Source organism: Halichoeres trimaculatus, unplaced genomic scaffold (genome assembly GCF_033239565.1).
Source record: "Halichoeres trimaculatus isolate MK-OKI-2021-1 unplaced genomic scaffold, fHalTri1.1 fHalTri1_scaffold_1, whole genome shotgun sequence".
In the NCBI taxonomy this organism is placed as follows: domain Eukaryota; kingdom Metazoa; phylum Chordata; class Actinopteri; order Labriformes; family Labridae; genus Halichoeres; species Halichoeres trimaculatus.
The window spans coordinates 34859352-34880416 of NW_027437179.1; the positions used below are offsets into that span (position 1 = coordinate 34859352).

The following is a 21065-nucleotide window of genomic DNA, read 5'->3' on the forward strand; positions in this document are numbered from 1 at the left end:
CTCTGATTCTCTGTTTCCTGCATCTTTGCATCCTGATTTAGTGCAACAGCTTTCACACAACAGAATTCCTTCTCACACTCATTCATAAATTTCATCCGGTTATCCTCGGTTTCCAGCCTGACCACAACACAACCACAGCTTTCTAAATCTGTGTCCCTGCCTCCTTCTAAGCCTCCGTGCTGCAAGGTGAGTTACATAAACATATCAGAGTACACAGCTCACAGACAGACAGAATAACTATCATAGTGGGACTCAGCATGGCGCCTCTCTCCACAGTCATCGCTGTCTACCATCTGTACTAGCAAACCGTTTGGGGATTTTGACTTTGGATGCCTCGCAAGTGTGAAATTGTCAGCCCAGACTTTCTGATTTCTTGGAAGGATCTGAAACATGCCGTGGTAATGATCAGGACGTGGAAGCTCATTGTGAAATCAAACCTCAGAGGAAGGGATCAGTCGGTGATGACATGTGAATGATATTTGGCAGCCGGTTAATGATCTCACCTTGTTGCAGCACCTGTAGATCCAGAGACAGATGGGGGGCAGCGCTGACCCAGAAGCAGTAATGGCTCCAGACAGCGAGCAAATTCACTCCTGAAGTCTGTGTTGATCTAAAGGAGGTACAAAAAATTGCAGAATATTCAATTTCTCGATTTTTTTTTTTTTTAATCTTGACCGGGATACTGATAAAAGTTTGAGTTAAATAAGAAGTAAAAATCAGAATCTCTCAAGCACATAACACGTATATTTAAAGAAGAAAAGTCCTCAAGTGAGCTTAAACTGGAGTGTGATTATTACACTACTCCTCCCACATGCCCTCCAACAGAAATAATAAAGCTCTCATCAGTGTGGATCTTTTTTTTTTTTTCTTTTTTTTTTACATTTAGAGAGGTTTTGTTGTGTTAAACTGGGTCAAATCCACTCGTAAGAGTCAGTATTAGAAGTTTCGACTGGTTTTGACATAGTTTCTTCATGACCTACATTGTGAAATGAGATTATCCTCTCTAAGATTGGTTATTCCTTTTCTCTGAATTTCAGTGTCTGTGTTTGGGTTGACATTTCTGTGGGGGGAAAAAGCTGAGCTGATATTCGGCGTTCACCCTTAATTGTCTATTTTAAGAGCTCTGCTGGTGAAGTTTTGCGGTGACAAATAGAGGGAGGAAGAAGGAGGTGTTATTCTTTTTACACATATTATTTTTGATATCATTTTTTGTCCACATGGCTGTGACACTGGAGCAGGATGAGCAGCTGGAGTTGCCGTTGAAGGAGAGTCTCTACAGTTAGGGCTTTGCAAGTTTAAAGAGTTACGTGTCTATGAATTTCGCTTTCTATGTCCAAGTCAAAGCTTTACTGCTCTTCGAGGACTAAAGGATTAAAATTTGTTTATAATTACAATATTTAAACATTTGTTGAGCAACTAGAGCACATTTAATGACACAGGAGCTGTGGCGGCTAACATTAAACCGGTACATACGGGCACCGTAGTTAGTAAGCTAACTAACGGTCATAAGTTAGTTTATAAAGTTTAGCTGATTGTTACTTAACAGTGAGCCATTTTACATATATATGAATAAAAACATTACCTGATTACTCTGAATCCTGAAAGAATTCGCCTTGAGCAAAGAAAAGTAGCATTGAAAAGAAGTAGTTCATTCATTTGCTTTCGCAGCAAAGAAGCTACATCTTCTGCCTCAGTGGGCAACGGTGCTCATGGGAAATGAAGTCTTCATCCCAGAAAAACACTACAATTTTATTTAAACGGGTCACCAACACATGTCTCTTGAACCCACCTGTATGAGAAAAACTGAGATGTAAATAAATAAATAAATAAATAAATAAATAACGTGAATGAGAATTATGTATGTATATGTGTACAACCTCACACAATTCCCTGCTCACTGGATCCTTCATTGCTCCTTGGTTAATTTTTTCTTTGTGATTTGTAGCTATACGGATTTGTTGTTGAATGAAAAGAAATGTTGATACAGACTAAAATAAACTTAACTTAACTAGAATAACTGGATAAGAAGCATAATATATATGAGCTTGTATAATGTAAGGAACAAAGATGGCTGACTCCATGCTGAAGAGCACTGAAATTTCACAATGTGATACAAACTTGCTATGTTTTTGTTGCTATTCTGTGAGAATGAAAAAAAAACACTATAGCAGTTGTTGACCTGTCCCAGAAAAATCTAGATTCTGTTGACTGAAGATTTACTTTATTCCCTGTATCCTGCAGGATCACATAGTCTAAACTGACAAAAGTTTTTTTTTTCTTTGAATGAAAGAATAATGGTTGTGTGCACTATGTTTTTTTAGGCCAGACAAGCAAAGTTTTGTGCCTTTTGCAAGGACTGTTTTATGCTCCTGTCATGATTGTATCTGTTTGTTCTTCCGCCTTCAATGAGTTTGCTTTGATTTATTACGCTCCTACATGTGCCTTTAAGAAATTTTGCTATTTCATATCTTGTTCCATTCTATAAACTATAAGACTAACCTGCTCATACTGCTGGTATTTATGTGCTGTCCCTGATAAATGAATGCATAAAGTTTCAATCAGACCTCCAGGAGCTCGTCTGTCATAGGAGGAAAATTGGTTCTGGGCTTTTGGGCCTCAGATGAAAAACTGGTGAAACTGCACTGGGAACTACACTCATCAGTGGGCTGCTGTGGATTGCATTCTGAGTGTAACCTTTTCCAGCTCTGCATGAGCTCGGCTCAGACTCACTTTGCTGCTCTGCACCGGTCTCAGTCGATGAGGGAGCTTTACAATCCTCTTCAGCCGCTCCATGAGTTGCTGCGTAAGCAAGAACATCGGACTGAGAATCAGTGACCTGTTTCACCTCGAGCACACCATCCAGACTGACTCTACTTAAAGCCCTGTTCAGTCCAACTTAAGCTCTGGGTTTAAAGTTTGAGTCCCATGAATACAGCTGATTTAGTGGATAAAATCACATTTATACACTCAATCTTTTTTTTTTTTTTTTTTTTTATAAACACAGTTTTGGTGTTGAGTACTCACCCTTCTGCCTCTTCTTTTTTTTTTTACCAAACTTGAGTATCTTATAATGCAACACTGAAACTCTATATTAATAAAAAACTGAAGAAAGTATGAAATATAGTTTGTTGTAGATGCGTCTGTACTCACGTAACCCATGTCCAGGAACTCAAACTTGTTAGCTGAGCTCAGGAAGGCTGAGCAGGTGACGAGGTGGACCTGAAAACATTACAGATTTCAAGGTTCAGTTTTAAACAAGCTGCAATTGCTCACTGATTAGAAACAAGTGTTAAAAACCAAGAGAAGCATTTGTTTAAGTAGAAGTACAGGTAGGAAAGGGCAAACACAACACTGAGTTTCTTTTATGATGTATTATTCTTCTGCTGCACTTTGAATCAAATTTTGTTAAATATAAACATTTAAAGAGGGGGTGTTGTGTGTCTTCATACCGTTGCTCAAGCACACCTGCAGTAGCTTTATGTGATTTAAAGCTCAGAAATGCCTTTTTTTTCTCACATTGTTTCAGAAAACTTTTGTTTCAGCCTCTGTCTGGAATGCTTCTTTTTTTTTTGCAGCTGTCTCTTTAGGGCTTCCCCTCAAACCCCCTTCCCTCTGATTGGACAGCCCTCTAGAGGCCTGTTGGTGGCAGAGTTTGGTGTTTGATGTTTGTCCCTCCAACTTGCCATGAATCAGGACATCCTTGTGCAATGGCCTCATCATTTCAGCAAGTCTTTTCAAGATCTCATATTTATTTTGAGAAAATTTTGATCAGTTTAAAGAGAGATTCAGGGATTTCTACAACATATGAATATGCAGAGGTTTGAAAATCTGCACACTTTTGAAATGAACATCTAGCATCGTTACTTTATGTCCATGTTTGAAATACTGGACAGCTTGATACCCCTCTTCAATGCTTATTCAAAACAAATACAGTAGAATGTGGATAGTCTTGTCTCACCCTACCAAGATTCAATTTCTACCCTCTCAAAGGATTGGCTAATGCGATCAAAAATCCACCGACAAAAAGAACACATCCTAGAGTTTCAGTACAGCACACATCTGGAACACCTCACAGCACATATTAAAACTTTACTCAGTTGTTACCAAAGCACAGTTTAAGGTATGATCAGTAATTACTTTGTCCACTTTTACCTCCGCCAAGGAGGTTGTGTTTTTGGGAGAATTTGTTTATTTGTCTGTGAGCATAACTCAAAAAGTTACAAACGGATTTTGATGAAATTTTCAGGAAATGTTCAAAATGGGATAAGGAAGGAGTCATTAAAATTTTGAGGTGATCTGGATCACCTCTGGATCCAGGATTTTTTTTTTAAAGGATTCTTTATCATTGTGAAATAGGGCCGTTTTCACCATTTGTGTATGTAACTCCATGATAAATGGTCGGATTACTTTGCAAAGGAATGCAAGACAAGGTCACGATCATTTCTCACAGATGTAAAAGTACGATCCAGATCCTGGCAATGTTCTGGATACTAAGATACAGAGTATGAAATATGTACTGGGTCATCATAATCTTCAACACTGTCAGGTAACAAATTATCTTACAAATCTGCAACTAACACCAAACTGTAGCAGACAGTCTGCTGAAAGGGAGTATAACATTAAAGTAGGACTAAAGTGATGGTTGTCAATCACAATATGCTTGTTGGAGTTCGGAGCTCTCTGAGTGCTTTTCTAGTTTTCTAGTGTACTCCTCTTCCTCTGCTTTTTGTCTTTTCTTGTTTTGTTTTTTTTGTGCTAGCCTGCCAATAATTATAAAATTGCAAGTTAGGGCATGTTGCTGTTATATATGAATTAGTTGTACATTAAACAACATTGTAAATATGGGCATGACCTCAAGGACTCTTCTTGATTAAAGACAGGATGAATACAAATGCTAATAATATAGGAAGATGATGTTCGTGGTTTGCACTACATGAAAAAAGTTCTTGATTCTCATCCCTGGTGAGTAACATGTATTTATGACTTTTAGCGCCCCCTCTGGACAAAGTGGTTCATGTTATCTTTTTCCTGATCTCATAAAAGTCTTGACCTCAGGCTTCAATGAGTCTGTTTCAAAAGTAGGTAAAACCAGTCACAGGAGCTTTCTATTTTGGCGGGATTTTACTGTTCCTTTTTACTTTTTTAGAGGCTTTAATCATAAGTCCAACTAGAAACATGTCAACAAAAGTGTGGTTTCATCATCATTTTAAATCAGGTCTTTGTGGTACTCTACCTGCAGGGTTGGCAGGAGGGCAGTGAGGTGTGAGAGCTGCTCCGTCAGTGCTTTCTCCTTCTCCTCATGCTGACTGCAAACACACAAACACACAAGCATGAAACGCTACACCTCCACATCCGCTGCATCCTTGCCTGCTGAAATACTCAAAGGACCAAGCTCAGGAGGTGCAACCACAAACAACATAGTCCATATTTCCAGAGGCTAATCTATCTGTCTTCTCCCTGAGTAACAAACACACACACACACAGGCCCCACACACAAAGAGTGACATAAATAGACCCTAACACCCTTCCGGGAACACAGCCACTGGACGACTTCCAGGCAACAAGAGGGAAGAGGGAGATGGAGGACAGCAGGCTCAAAAAATGTCATTAAGGATCCCCACAGAGTGCAACATGATACACTCACACACACTCATAATGTATTCTCATTCAACTGCACACACAGACACAGACACAGACACAGACACAGACACACACACACACACACACACACACACACACACACACACACACACACACACACACACACACACACACACACAGAGACACACACACACACACACACACACACACACACACACACACACACAGAGACACATTGAGATGATTCCATCTCTGATTTTTACACTCAGACCTCCGTCTGTTCAGGAAAGGCCTTTTGGGGATCAAAACAGATGCAACAATGATTTCCTCTTATTCCAGAGATCACTCATTAATCTAATGTGAAATTAAATTGATGTGCATTAATTTTTCCTGGAGACTAATTAGTTACAAACTCTGGGTGACACTAAATCAAACTTTAATGATTGCCCAGAGGATGTGGTAACAGTTTTAATTATTTTATTGGCTGGATTCGTGTTGTGTGATACTAAATTAATGGATATCATTATTCAGTTTTGTAAATTTTTAATTTTTAATCACTTTGCAGTCTTGTTTTTGAAGATGCATGCTGCTAAAGGAAGGTAAATGTGCCATTATTCAACTCTAAATACAAGACAATGAACAACAAAAACAAGGAAATTTGAGTAAAGTTTAGGAAATGCTACTTTGCACTACAGTTTTTACTTTTATATCATTTTCATGTACAGCTATATTTTTGATACCACATTTCATATCACCTTAAGTACTGTCAGAGTAAAAAAAAAACCCAGCATGTTTCTTCCTCACTTTAACACACCTCTTTTGTTGCTTGAAACATCTTTTTTTTCTGATATCCTGTTAGCTCTTATATCTTATCTGTCTTTATGCTTTATTTTAGAACTTACTGACTTGTTATTATGGAGAAATCTGATGAAATCTGAAAATAATTTATACTTTGTTCCTTTTTCTCTTGGTTTTTATACTGCCTTTTCTCATCATATCTCTTTACTCTCAGTATGTGCCCCATTCACAAATCCTGACGTATCTTTTCAAGATATTACAAGCAAAATAGGCCAAAACTCCTTTCAAAGTTATATTAATTTAATCCTTGGTTAAAAACTAATAAAATCACATAAAAAAAAAAAAATGTTTAAGAAAAAAAAAAAAAACATGTTGGAAAGAGTTCTGATGTCTGTGAATCTACGTTAATCTGTCTCAGATTTCATAAAAAAAATGTCAGAAATGTCCTCTAAGAGTCACATGTTCTGGAAACATCCGTGAAAAACAGGCACACTAACCAGCTTCTGATATGAAATAGGAGTTTTTTTTTACAGTATGCTAAAAAAAATTTGGGTTAAAGCACCGCAAAAACTTAAAGCAAGCCGAGTCTAATTTCTTGTGAGAATATCTCAAACTACTATTTAAGCCAGAGTTAGCTGGGAAATCCAAATGTTAGATTTTTTTTTCAATTTATTAAAAAAAAAAAATCAAAAGACAAAAAAAACAAAACAAACAAACAAAAAAAAAAAAAAAAACAAAGAAAGGAAGAAAAAATTAAAAAACAAACAAACAAAAAAACATCAAGTTGTTGTAACAGGATGTAAAATCTAGTATATGAAACTAAGCTATCAGAAAAATTTGCTTTCTCCATCACAGTCACTGAATTCCTCATTTTTGTTCTGATATATGTCAGTGTTTATGATAAATAAATAAATAAATAAATAAATAAATAAATAAATAAAAATAACCTGGAGGTTAGCCCTGCGATTGACTGGCGACCAGTCCAGGGTGTACCCTGCCTCTCGCCCAATGATTGCTGGGATAGGCTCCAGCCACCCGCGACCCTAAACAGGATAAGCGGTATAGAAAATGGATGGATGGATGGATAACCTGGAGGTTAATGAGGCTTTTATAAAGTGTAATGAGCTATTTCAATAAGCAATGAGACAAATATGCTTGCAAAAGCTCAAAACTACAAAGTGCTCTTGTCTTATTCCCAGTAAAGACTCCTAGACTTCATAACAGACATATCTACCTGACAAGTCCAGAAAATGTCCAATTTCAAGATGATAACAATGAAAGATGATGCCAAACTGTTCGTTATGAGTGACAATAAACATTTAACATATTTGACATAAAATCAGAGGAAGTCTGTGTGCTAAAGCAAATTACATAAAACCAAAAGTTAAAGCAGATTTGATTTAGTTGAAAAGAGAAGATAAGAGAGTTAATCTCATGAAAAGACTTTTCTATACGGTTATTATATTTGTTATAAACGTTATGAATGCCATCTTGGCCTTAAAGCTGAGAGATGTAGCAGCTGAAAAGACTCGTGTTTGAAGTGCTTTTGAAAGTGCTTTCTTGAGAAAGGTTCGATACAAACTGAATAAAGACTGCTGGGGACTCTAGCTGCTTGTTTTTCTTCTTTGTTTTCTTCTGCTGATGGTCTGTTTTTTAAGAGGTGTACATCCACCACTTCATGTGTCAAGGTTTTCTGCAGCAGATGTTCATATTTTGACTTTACGTAGTCTGTGATTTACATACTTAATTCCTGTACATTTCTGTGTTCTGAGTTCACTGATTGGCTGCTGGAACAAGCTAGCTCAAACCCTGTCATCCAAGTGGTTTTAAGAGCAAAGAAATCACAGAGGAAAAATGTGTCTTTTGAGCTGGGGGAGATTATTCCAGAGTAAACAGAAAGCTGCTTTTCATCACTCTGACTACAATACAAAAGTGTGAAGTGGTCTGGTGACAGCAGAATAGCAGCATTCAATTTGGTAAATACTGTGACACAAGCTAAATGACAGCAAAGAAATGTAAATGTTGATAAGTCTCTTTTTTTTCTTTTTTTTTTTTTTTTACCTCTGAGCTGCTTTGAGCAGAATCTTCTTCCTCTCTGCGAGTTTCTCCTGTCAGAAGAGAACAGAGAGATCAGCCTCTTTTATTCCTCACACTGCTGTGAAAATGGCCTTGAGCTCTCTAATACCTGATGAATTTTCAACAATGTGCAGAGAAAAGAGGAGTAAATTCCTCAGTGTGACGTCCGCTCTCAAGATATTTCTTTATACAGGCTCAGTGCTCAAATCTGGGACAGCAGAGACATCTAGTGGCCGAGCGGTGCAAGTGCAGACAGATGGAGACTGGTTTGTAAATTGATTATTAGGCTACACAAAACTTATTCTGATTTTTTATTTATTCATTTATTTATTTTACATAACAAGAAGACACATTTGCTAAATTAACATTTTTGAATTATGGTGCGAAACGCAAGATGCATAATATACTAAAGCAGGGAAACTCATTCAGTTTAAACTGAGACAACAGTATACACATACACAGATGCTGAAATTACATTTGAATTGATATTTAACTTTTCATGCTTGTGCTCCTTTAACTGACTTTTTTGCACTTTATGCAACTTAAATAGCTAATTGTTGATTTGGTGTTACGCCTCTTCTCATCGAGTGTTTCGATGGAACAACAAACACATCAGTATCATTATACAACCTGCAAGCTGTTGAACAAAGAGCAGATTGCGCTCTCCTCTTCCTCCACATTCAGACACACTTCTCCAATCATGGCTCTCAGCAGAATGATCGCCTCTCTAGCTGAAGTCTGCAGCTCCTTAACCACCTACAGATGGAGGAAGAGGAGGAGGTTCATTGTCAGTAAAATGTCATGCACGCCTCTGCTTCGTCACTTATTAGCCGAGACAGTTTTTCCCATACAGAAACCCAGAGACTGTCGAACATACTTTCCTTTGCCTTTATCTCTTAGGTGTATTTTTTTTGTCATTTTTGACTTGTATAGAACATAAAAATGGCTGAGCATGTAGGAGTTCAACCCAAAAGCTACTTGTATAAGAGCATCTTAATGTAAGAAAGGAAAACAATCAACAATCATTCTCAGAAATTAATATTTACTCACTCTTTTTTATTGTTTCAGGCTGGATAAGATGAAGCAGAAGTCTTATGTATTTGAATCTATGAAAGATGAAATTCTGACAAGCTCAGAATAAAATATTTTAATCTGAGTCAGTAAAGCTCCTAGTATTAGAGACTGAAAAGGCTTCATTTACATGTTTGTGCATTCATATTACATTGTGATGAACCAGAATCACTTTGCACACAATCATCACCAGTGAGCCTCTGAATTATTCATGGTAATATACGTATGGATGAGCAGACTGGAACCTCTCACCAGCACAGCCTGGTCCAGCATCTCACAGCCCTGCACATACGCTGTCTCAATGTCAATGCAGTGAGTCCGACTCTCCCTGTGATAAACAAACAGACACAAGTCTGTTGAGCAGGAGAGAGGATCGAGGGGAGAGGAATTTTGTGAACAAAGTGTAGGATGAGATAAAGATTGGCTCACACTTGTGTGTCTCTGAAGCATTTGATGCACAGCATGGATTTCTTCTCTTTGGAGAACAGGATGTGAGGCTCGTCATGGAGAGCTGTAGACACAGAGACGCCTTTTAACTTTAGACAACCAATACAGAAACTTCAAATTTGAACATGTTGAGGTTTTAACCTGAACCGCTGCTTTAACCGTTTCATGAATGCTGATCAGTTTTTATCTGCTTCTTTATTGTTCACTCTGCTTATATCAGAATTCACTTGAGGCTCCATTTCATACTTCAGCTCTGGTCTCTAATGCATTTCTCATTTAGGTCTTCTTAGAAATCATACTACGGTGGCCCACATGGTCAACTGCAGAAACATTTCATTATCATAAAAATAAAAAAAGCTTTTTGCATGATATTAGAATATTTCACCAGAAGCAGGACCACAAACATTGCAGACAACACAAAGGATATTTTCATTGTTTGTAAAATGTTTTAGTTGGCTTGTTTGTTTGTTTTGCATTTCAAACATTTAGTGAGGTAGTTTTATGCTATTAGAGTTATTTGTAGAGCCCACTTAACCTTTTTTTCAGTTATACAATGTTTGTGCATTGACCTTAAGGGCCACCATACCATACACATTTTACTATGACTTGTCCATGTCTTCTGGCAAATTTTCACGACAATTTGTACAGTAGTAAAATGAAAGCTAAAATTCATATCAATGTTAGGCTATACTAACTATAATCTATGTCAAGCTTTTTGTTTGATACAAAAGAATTTAAAGTCACACTAACAAACCAGTATTCAAAGAATATACCCTGCTCTGCAGGTATTTGTGAAGAACACTACTGCACTTATTTTTTAGAAAAATATTCTGGTCTGGAAAATTAAAAATTCCATAACTTTTCTAGTTTTTTTTTACACACATACAAAGCATGTCCTTTATATACAAACTGCTCCTATCCAGCTTTCCCGATAAGGACTGATAAAAGCAATGTGTTGAATAGAATTAAAATCATGCCTTTCATATCTCTGTCTTTGTCCAGGACACGACAGGAGAGAATCTGAACACCTAAAGAGCTCATGCTTTGAAACAGGTACATTAACCCATGGTTATTCTCTGAGTAGATCACAGGGAGCACTCACCGCAGTTCCTGTGTTTGGCTTTGGTGCGTTTGGCCAAAGAGACGATCTCATGGTGTGAAAACATTCTGGCTTTGTGGGTCAGCTCCCTGCAGGTACTGCACAAAGGCTGGTTACAGGTGTTACAAAAATACATCACCCCGGTGTCCTACACGGTGAAAGATAAAAAAGGAGGGTTTTAATGTGACATAAATTTTGTTTGGACATGGAAAAGCACAGAAATCTGCTGCACTGATGTCTGGTTTCACATCTTCTCTTCTTTCTATGTGATTTTCAATTAACAGCACTGTCTCTAAAGGCTTTCAAATCCATCTCTGTCCATTCTGAACCCATATTTTGTTTTGGTATCTATCTGAATTGCAGTAGTGTTGACGGGTTTTTACTCTTTTTGCTTATTTGTCTAAAATAGTTAAATCTTTTTAATGTTTTTATAAGCTCTAGTCTCTCTGTCTCACCTTTTTATTACTCTCCCTGTCACAGTTTGCACACAGCACCGTCTCCTCGGTATCTGTGTTGTTGTCAACCAGGAACCTCAGCAGACGATCCTCTGGAGGGAGGGCGCCATTTCCTTTCACTATGGATATGTATCTGTAGACAGTGTGTACAGAGACAGCTTGGATGGGTAAGTTTTCAGGAAGATTCGAGTTAAATTAATGATTATTATCTGAGTTTTTCTTTTCTTGTAATTGTTTTAGTAATAAAATTAGTTTTATTGGACAAAACAAAAACAAACAACAACAAAAAAAAAGTAAATGAGTTGAATAAGAACATTTTCAACAACCTGAAGCATAAGTAAAAGGATTGTATCACCAAATAAAGTTAAGTTTTTCTAACATGACTAGAAATATTACACAATAAAAGAAAAAACAGGTGAACAGACTTAAGTCAGAGAAACAAATAAGCCGGCAAATTTATCATTGAGTTTCAACAATCAAAGATTAAATAAATTTACAAGAAAAAAAAGGTTGTTTGAAGTTTTTTGTTTTGAATATTTGATTTTTGCTTGTTTTCAAAATACATATTTTTTTCTTTTATTATAATCATTCTTTTAAAATATTTTTGTCATTTATTTATTTATTTGCTATTGTGGTCATGGAATGTTTTGTTCAGTTTAAGGTCAATGAGACAAACTTTTCATGACCACAAAGAAAGTAAGAATAATAATAAATAAATATATAAAAAATATTTTAAAAATAAAAAATAAATCAATAAATAATAAAAAAATAATAATACAAAAATATATTTCTTCTTTTCGTTTAAGTTTATCATCAAGTGTTTTTCTCTTCCATTCCTTTTTTAACCATTTCACGCTTCTTTGTTTGGTGAAATGTGTTTATGTATATTTAAATACATGAAAGCCTCATCATGAACATCGTTAGGGTGGTTTAATTTGATCATTACATTGAAAACACTGCAATTCACCAAGAAAAGACTGGAAAAGGAGGCAAAAAGCAAAAGTAAACATTATTTCTGTTGCATAAGTTAGGTTTAGATAAGTTATTGGAAGGAAATAGGCGGATGTTTTTTCTCGTAAAATTCGAAAAAAAAAAATCTTGACTGTAAAACTAATAAAAGATTTTTTTTTTTTTTTTTTTTTTTTTTTCTCCAAGTGATGGCGCTGCTTGCATGGTAAGGAGCTGTAGTACTGGAGGGTACCGGAGGGGGCAGCAGGAACGCTCGAGACTTCACCGCTGTAGAAGAAAACTTTGCGGAAGAGGATCTCAAACACTGAGGCGTGCTCGATGTTACGGGTCGGTGTATCTGGAAGCTTCCAGCACATTTAGCCAGAGAGTGAGAGGTGACAGCACCTACAAACAGTTTTTCTGAAGAAGGAAACATATCCGACGGTAAAATGTCTGTTATATCTGAAGACAGCGTCCGAGGTGGGAGCATTTTTAAGGATATTGGGACTGAAGACGAAGACTGGCAGCCCACAGAGATCGAGAGCATGTGTATGAACTGTCACCAGAACGGTATGACACGTTTGCTGCTTACTAAGATCCCGTTTTTTAAAGAAATCATCGTCAGCTCGTTCAGCTGCGAAAACTGCAACTGGTCGAACACTGAGATCCAGTCTGCAGGCCGGATCCAGGACCAGGGCATTACTTACACACTGAAAGTCGAATCTAAACAGGATCTAAACCGGGAGGTAGTGAAAGCAGACAGTGCTACGACCAGAATTCCTGAGCTGGATTTCGAAATCCCCCCCTTCACGCAGAAAGGGGCTCTCTCCACCGTTGAGGGTCTCTTAGACCGGGCCGTTGCAGGATTGGAGCAAGACCAGCCGATCCGACGAGCCACAGACCCTGAGGTCGCTGAGAGGATAGATGAATTTATCCAGAAGCTTAGGAAGTTAAAAGATGTGGAAGAGGAATTCACATTGGTGATTGAGGATCCATCTGGGAACAGTTTTGTGGAGAATCCAGTGGCCCCTCAGAAGGATGAGGCTCTGACTGTGACCCGGTTCAAGAGGACAGCACAGCAGGACATGATGCTGGGAATACGGGCTGATGATGACTTGGAAGAAGAGCCGGCTGGAAACGACCTGGACACCATGAGAAACGAGGTGTTGATGTTTGAAACTAACTGCCCAGAGTGCAACGCCCCATCCTCCACCAACATGAAGCTGGTCCAGATCCCTCACTTCAAGGAGGTCATCATTATGGCGACTAACTGCGACAGCTGCGGCCACCGGACCAATGAGGTTAAGTCAGGAGGAGCCACAGAGGAACTGGGCACCAAAATCACCCTGAACGTCACCGACCCCTCAGACATGACAAGAGATGTGCTGAAGTCAGAGACCTGCTCTGTCATCATCCCTGAGCTGGAGTTCGAGCTGGGGATGGCAGCTCTGGGTGGAAAGTTCACCACCCTGGAGGGGCTCCTGAAGGACATCAAAGACCTGATTGTCTCCAGAAACCCGTTTGTCTGCGGGGACAGCAGCAGCTCAGATCGCACAGAGAAGCTAAAGGAGTTCGGGGAGACGTTAGATAAAGTTATAGCTGGAGAAATGAAAGTCCACTTTGTTCTGGATGACCCAGCGGGGAACAGCTACCTGCAGAATGTGTATGCACCCGATCCAGATCCTGAGATGACCATTGAGAAGTACACACGCACATTTGAGCAGAACGAAGACCTCGGTCTGAATGACATGAAGACTGAGGGATACCAGGAAGAAAAATAAACTACAGCTAAACGGACTAGAATGTGTTAACATGTGATTACACATGGCTTCATATTTTGAGACATTTTCAAACATTCTCAGTTAAACACTGGGTGACATATTGTTCTCAGCTTTATTATATCTCAGTGACACGATTTAAGTTTAAATATAGGATGAATATATGGGAAAAAGAAGCACTTGAGTAACGTATGTCCAACGCAAGATGTCATTAAAGATATTTTATTTAACTTTTCCCAACTGGAACACTTAATTACATTCTCATGACATCCCAGAAGATGGCGCTCTGTTGCCTCTAAATATTATTTCTTGTCTTTGAGAGGACCACAAACTGTGTGTGTTTTTTTTCTATACCTGTAAGCAGTTCATAAAAGAATTAAAGTGCCCAAATTGATACCTAAGCTCTGCTCTGAGACTTCTTGTTATATTTATTATTACAGTACCTGCAGGATTTAGATTTTTGTACAGATGTGTGAAGAAAATATTTTTATTTATACTTTTTTAAATCAGAGTTTTGTGACAGAAAACCTTGGTAATTATTCTGAAAGACTTAAATTGGGGTTGTGTTTTTCTAATAATTAATCCAGGGCATTGTTTCCTAGGACAAAATGCTGCACTCACCATTTCTGCTGTATTACTAATGCAAACCAAAGGAACTTGATGTTAAGTCATTGCTAATTTAACATAAGTTAGAGCTTACTTTGAAGAGTCAATTCCTGTCTGCCAAAATACGAGAAAAAAACATGCACAATGATCACTGAATCTGAACTATAAAAGTCAATTTTTATATTTAAAATTAGATTATGAAACAAATATTTCTGAAACTAATATTTACCATGGAGGAAGAAATGAACACATGATTGAAAAGCTGGACCATGTTGTAAATTCTCAAAAAAGTGCCAATCTGACTTTAAGTGGTGAAATCAAAACGTTCATCACTTACTTAACATAATATAAGCTATTATTTGAAGCACAGGTCTTTGTCTACTAATTAAAAGTGCAAAACAAGCAAAGGTTTGTTTGGCACAAGTAGCATCCATTTGCAAACAGGCAGATAGATTTTCCCAGAAAAGTGTGAGATACTCCCAAGTTTACAGGTCAGATCTTAGAAGTTATCTCAGTTCAGTTTTTTCTTTGAAAAAAAACCAAACAAACAAAAACAAAACAAATACATTTCTAATGACATACAAAAACAACAACTAACTGCTGATTTAATGCATGTTTAAATTCTGATGTCCAGTTTTATCAGACAAACCTTTTTGAATTTAAGCACAACTTAATGTTACTTATAAAACATCTTCTTTGGTGCATGTAGAGAGCAGATTTTGCAACACATTCAACAACAATAGTGAAAATTACCATAAATCATAAAAATGCATGCATAATTTAAGCTATGAAGGTTTTTCTGAGAAATCATGCAGCGGCTGCCTCTCGAAAGCTGCACACAGCTGCTTGCTGCAGTAAATTCATTTGCCGTGACAGAAACGCTCCCTGCCTGGTCCTGTGTGCATGGTTTATCTGGTTTTCATAGCGACGGGGCTTCATTGTGTTCCACTAATAGCAGAGTAGTGAATTCCTAGATTACACAGTACTTGAGAGAGCAGCTGTTAGCAAGCTGCTGCTGCTGCTGCTGATAGAAATAGTAACTTCCAGGCAGTAAGTCTCTGTAACCAGAGCACAGCAGCTCTGTACACAGCATGTTGTTTTCTTAGAAAACATGCTATTACCTTGGTTTTTCCCCTCTTATTTCTCAGTATGATGTGTGATGAATAACAGGAATTAAACCGACTAATACACAACTCCGCCTCAACACAGCTTAAAAATCAAGGACAGAGTGCGCTGTCTTTGCAGTTTTAATGGTTCCACTGATTTATTGAAACTACTTGATGGTGCAGTCTAGATATTTGGAATTAATCTGCAGGATAACTCCCGTAGAAGAGGGTTGTGACTGCTCATCAGGTGGTTTCTGTCTTCTAAAGTCAATCCCAACATTACTTTTTAATTCTTTAACTGCCTTGAACCAACCTGTAACTGAACTGTACAGTGTTCAAAGTCTAAAACTAGTTTCTAAATTTGACCTGCCACTGTGACAGATGACTGAAGGTCTCCACAGGTCACTCATCTTTTTTGGCAGACAATGAAAATCAGTGATTAACACTTTAAAATACCGAGTCAGATGACAGGTTTCCTCTGGCAGGGTGGGAAGCTCATATATGGTTGCAAAGTTGAACTGTTGTGTCTCATCCCTGCTGGTTTCGAGTAGAATATTGCTGATCAGTTAGATTTTTTACTTTGCTCTCCTTGATGGCTGATTAATGAAGTAAACTGATAGTGGATTACTGGGGGGCATTTGGCTGTTTTTATGCGTAACTTCAAGACAAGAAAGGCATCATCTCCTTTTGGTAACTTATGCAGGGGAAAGTTAAAGTTCATCTTTAAGCTGTGGCATGCTAATTGCTTCAGGGCTAACTTGTTTCTAGCCTTAGCATCAGTTTTACAGTTTTACAGTTTTAATTACCAGACACTTTTGTGCAAAACAATATATAACACAAGCAAGAATTTAGAAAGAAGGGAAAACCTTAGTGTGACAAAGTGCTGTAAGTTATTTGACTGCAGGTGCTGCCATTTAGTGCATGCAGGTTTTTTTTAAAGTTTTGTTTTTTCCCATGTAGAATAATGTAGCCATAACTAACCACAATTAGTCGCTGCATCAATATAGTTCAACCTTCAACAACATTGAATGATCAGTGTTAAATATTCACTAGGAAGCTGGGTCTGAGACCTTATGACTCATTCTATCCTTGAGGAGAAGGGTCAGATTAAATGTTCCCTGAACAGATGTGTTTTCAGACATCTAAAAAGTAGAAAAGGACTCTGTAGATCATAAAGAGTTGGGTAATTCATTCCACCATTTAGGAACAACAGAGGAGAAGAGTCTGGCCAGAGATTTAAAGCCGTGCTCGGCTGGGAGCACCAGGCATCTTTCAGGAGGAGTGAGGACCTGGATGAGGGACCCCAGGTAGTCAGGAGCTGTTCTTGTCAATGTTTTGTAAGCCAGAAGAAGAGCTTTGAATTTGATTGGAGCTCCTGAAAGCCAGTGAAGAGAGACCAACAGCAGGGTGACATATGCTGTTTTGGGCTGGTTAAAGACCAGACGTGCTGCATCATTCTGGATCATCTGCAGAGGTTAAAATGTACATGCAGGAAGGCCTGCGAGGAGGGAGTTGTAGTAGTTGATGCGTGAGGGCATCAGGGTTGTTAAGCTTGTTTTTCCTCCTCGTATGGTCAGAAACCTTCAGAACTTTGCTTTCCATTGTCCTTTCAGCCACTAATAATAAGATGCTCAGTTTACTACCTGGAATAACTAATCCTGAGGTAATTATGAGCTTCCAACCCTGAGAGTGATTCCAGAAGAAAACAGTTGTTGTGTGAAAACATTGCATCCTTATTTTTTTCCCCACATTTATTAAAATCATATTTATGAAATAAATGAACAAAAAGTTACATGGTGGGATGTGAGAATTTTACGTTTCCCTGCCCCACTGATTCATTCTATGTTTCCAACATGAGAGTTGAATGGAGTGGATTTAATTAGACAGGAATAGAGTGGAAAAGAATGGAATGGAAATATTTTTTCTCCTTTGATTGCAAAAGAGAAAATCTGTCATTGCCCTTGGCTGTATCCTGTAAAACATAAAGTGATATGTTTATATAAGGCAGCTCACAAAAAATACACAAACTTTAAAAACACAACAAAGAGCCCTATTAAAAAGAAAGAGATGTTATTAAATGTTATATATATTATCATGCGTTCATTTATAATAAGAGTTTTTTGTGCTGTAGAAGGTAGCAGGCTGACTTTAAAGTGCAGTTGCTGATTAAAATGTTTTATTTCACCTTGGAAAAATTCATTGAATAAATATTTTATTTTCCACAAAGGACTCAGTGTCCTGATCCTGAAGAGGGAGCTGAAAGAGATGCTTTAGTGGATGGATGTTATCTTTGTTTCTACAGTATATGTTAAAGGGACATCAATATGCTCCTTATATAACATAACCCATCTATAAATGAAGCTGAACCACGTGCAGGAAAAAGTGAAAATTCTTGCTCAAGTTGACTCTGACTCTGTAAAAATACACTCGCTGTGACCACAGCTCTATTTCAATGCATCTCTGTGTGCGCTGTGATGGTGGTAAAGTTAACACCGCAGACCTGAAGGTGACTGCTCAGACACGTGTGCTTCCTTAATAGGGGATGAAATGGATTCATATCATGTGACTGCTTTTGATTGCTCTAAGCTGCTGGCGCTGCAGCTAAATACCAGAATGCTTTGTTTGCAGTGTGACTGGTCTGAGAGGAACTCAGAGCCGGAGGGATGACCCTGCAGCTGCTACAGCCACTCAGTCCTGCCCTCCCCAGACCAGGCTGGAGACGGGTCAGTGAGCAGCTCTAGACAAACCAAAACAGAGAGACTTGATGCTCTCTGAAAACAACAGATCAACTAAAGTGGAATGAATCTCTTTGAACACAGCAGACTGAGGGCTGTGAGGGGAAAAAAAATTATACTGCACTTTCGACTCTTCGAGGAGGTAATGAGTTGGAAAAACATGTTTCGGGGCAGTTTGAGATACAAAGCAAAATTTATACTGTATTTATGACTGTATGTTTCAGGTTAACCATCACAAGTCTGAGAACACTACATGCATCAAAAATTTCAGGAACTTCATCAAAGCATTTTTTTAAAGTTAAATAAACTATGATACTCAACTGGACCCATCTTAATTTGCATGGCACCTTTTATACATTCAAACACGCAGCCCAAAGTGCTTCACAAAAGAACAGAAATGCAATAGAAAACAGCAAAAGGTGACCAGGGAATTATAATATTAACATTTAAAGGTTGAAAATAAAATCAGAAAAATAAAACGTACATGGAAAGATTGGACCAATGCCATCAATTTAAAAAAAATGAAACAAAAAATGATTGAAACTGAAGAAAATGAAAAAAGGTTTTGATTTTAAAAATGATCTTGAAACAGTAGAAATAAAATTGATAACGGTTCTAAAGCAGTCCAGGGCTAAAAAGAAACTATTTCAAAATAAAAGCTAGATTTAAAAGGTTGTCTGTTGTTTTGATGTTGAATTACAGAGATTTTTTTTTTCTGGAGACCAGCAAAAAGGTGTTTGTCTAGTAATAAGTTAAGATTACGTCGGAAAATCAATGCAAATTAAGCAAAGCTGGTGCATTTGTTTTGAAACAAGAAAAAAGATGTAGTGTATTAATAGCGGTATCTGAGTAAAACAGCATATCATGCTTAAAATAAGTAACCCTTACTTAATTTACTTTAACCAGGAATGAAATGATGTTGCTCAGCAGTCAGCTTCACTTATTGAAGTGAATTTCGAGTCAAATACTATCTTTATTAATGTAAAAACGTAAAACAGTAAGCTTCCCTTGGCATTAAACAGTTGTTTATCGTATGTAGAGTTTACCCTGTGTGCTCCCACCTCATGTTGTGTCCATGACACATGACAGACCAGAGGTGTTGAGACCGTTCTGTGTTTGATAAAGAAACCAGGGCTGCAAATGTGTCAAGGCACGTTCAGTACAGTTCAGAGCCTCAGCCTTTTTATTATGGGTGAAGGAATTTAAAGAGCAAAGCAGATCTAAAGTTGTCAGTCAATCATACAATTTTGGATTATTACAGTAACTCAGGCAGCTTGGGAAATTGTGATAAGTTTCATTGAGGATATCTAAAAACAAAATCCAAAGGCAAAGAGTAATGGTGCTCAAAGGGAAACACAGCAACAGCTAGAAAACGTAAGAATACAAAGCTCTACAGGGATTTAAACAGTCAAAAAGCTGCTGGGTTAAAAAAGAAACACCAACAATGTGCATATTTTCACTTAACTTAGATATTTCATCTTCAATTCAGGTTATGGGCTCATGCTCTATGGCCTCCATATCAATTTTTCCTCATTGTTTTGATAACTTATGCAGCCTTGAATGCTCCTCATCAATGTCACAGTGCACTTTCTTACCCACAGAGGGGGCAGCTGAGACGGCAGTCACTGGTCCGGCCTCGCAGACAGCGGGCACAGAAGATGTGGTAGCAGTCCAACAAGCACGGAGACTGGTACTGCTCATTGCACAGGTGGCACACCAGGGGGTGGATGTTACTGCAATCCACGTTACACAGATTATCCAGATTGGGGAAGATATTTCCTGCCATCTACAAACAGAAGATGAAGACAATGATCAAGGGTGAGTATTTAAAAAAGTCACATCAGATTACACAAAAGGTAAAGTAATGATTTATACACTGAATAGGATTAGGCTAACTAGAATATAAAACATGATAAAGAAAAAAAAAAAAAGTCACATATTCATTGTTCATCATACCTTCTCAGATGTGTAATAACTCCCAGGTCTTCACACACACACTCCAAATATGGCAAACAAATGACTCCAAAGAAAAGAGCAGAACACACAGAAAACTGTAAATGCAGCAGGCGAGTCTGCAGAAAGCACACACAGCCTCTGTCTTACCTTACACTGGCGCTATCAGCTACCCCCTGCAGGAATGACAGCAATGCAGAAACTCTTCAATAGTAGGCCGATGGGGTCCCTCCGCCAGGCAGCTGACTGCACACACCTCATGCCAGTCCCCAGAGAGCTGCCAGAGTGAAGCAGGGACATTTCATGTTGCTCTCCCACACGGATTAAAAATACAGTGGTCATGTTTGTAATTTCACACCCTTGTTACATATTGCAGTCCAAGGAGGGGAAAG

The 21065-nt window shown here is 38.0% G+C and overlaps 2 protein-coding genes across 2 annotated transcripts in view; one reads left to right on the forward strand and one right to left on the reverse strand.

The window, feature by feature from the left end:
- Nucleotides 1-21065, reverse strand: part of rnf207a (ring finger protein 207a) — a 33509-nt gene that overhangs the window by 10670 nt on the left and 1774 nt on the right. Inside the window, exons 2-13 of the mRNA XM_074674964.1 lie at nt 20824-20950; nt 20316-20506; nt 11548-11680; nt 11096-11240; nt 9976-10057; nt 9799-9874; nt 9106-9231; nt 8461-8507; nt 5234-5306; nt 3151-3219; nt 2731-2799; nt 504-610 (exon numbers count right to left, since the gene is read on the reverse strand). Coding sequence (XP_074531065.1) covers nt 504-610; nt 2731-2799; nt 3151-3219; nt 5234-5306; nt 8461-8507; nt 9106-9231; nt 9799-9874; nt 9976-10057; nt 11096-11240; nt 11548-11680; nt 20316-20506 — 1118 coding nt within the window. The 5' untranslated portion in view covers nt 20824-20950. The remainder of the gene's footprint in view (nt 1-503; nt 611-2730; nt 2800-3150; nt 3220-5233; nt 5307-8460; nt 8508-9105; nt 9232-9798; nt 9875-9975; nt 10058-11095; nt 11241-11547; nt 11681-20315; nt 20507-20823; nt 20951-21065) is intronic.
- On the forward strand, nt 12741-14662 carry zpr1 (ZPR1 zinc finger). The gene has a single exon (XM_074674965.1). The coding sequence runs from the start codon at nt 12945-12947 to the stop codon at nt 14274-14276; it is 1332 nt and encodes a 443-aa protein (XP_074531066.1). The 5' UTR covers nt 12741-12944; the 3' UTR covers nt 14277-14662.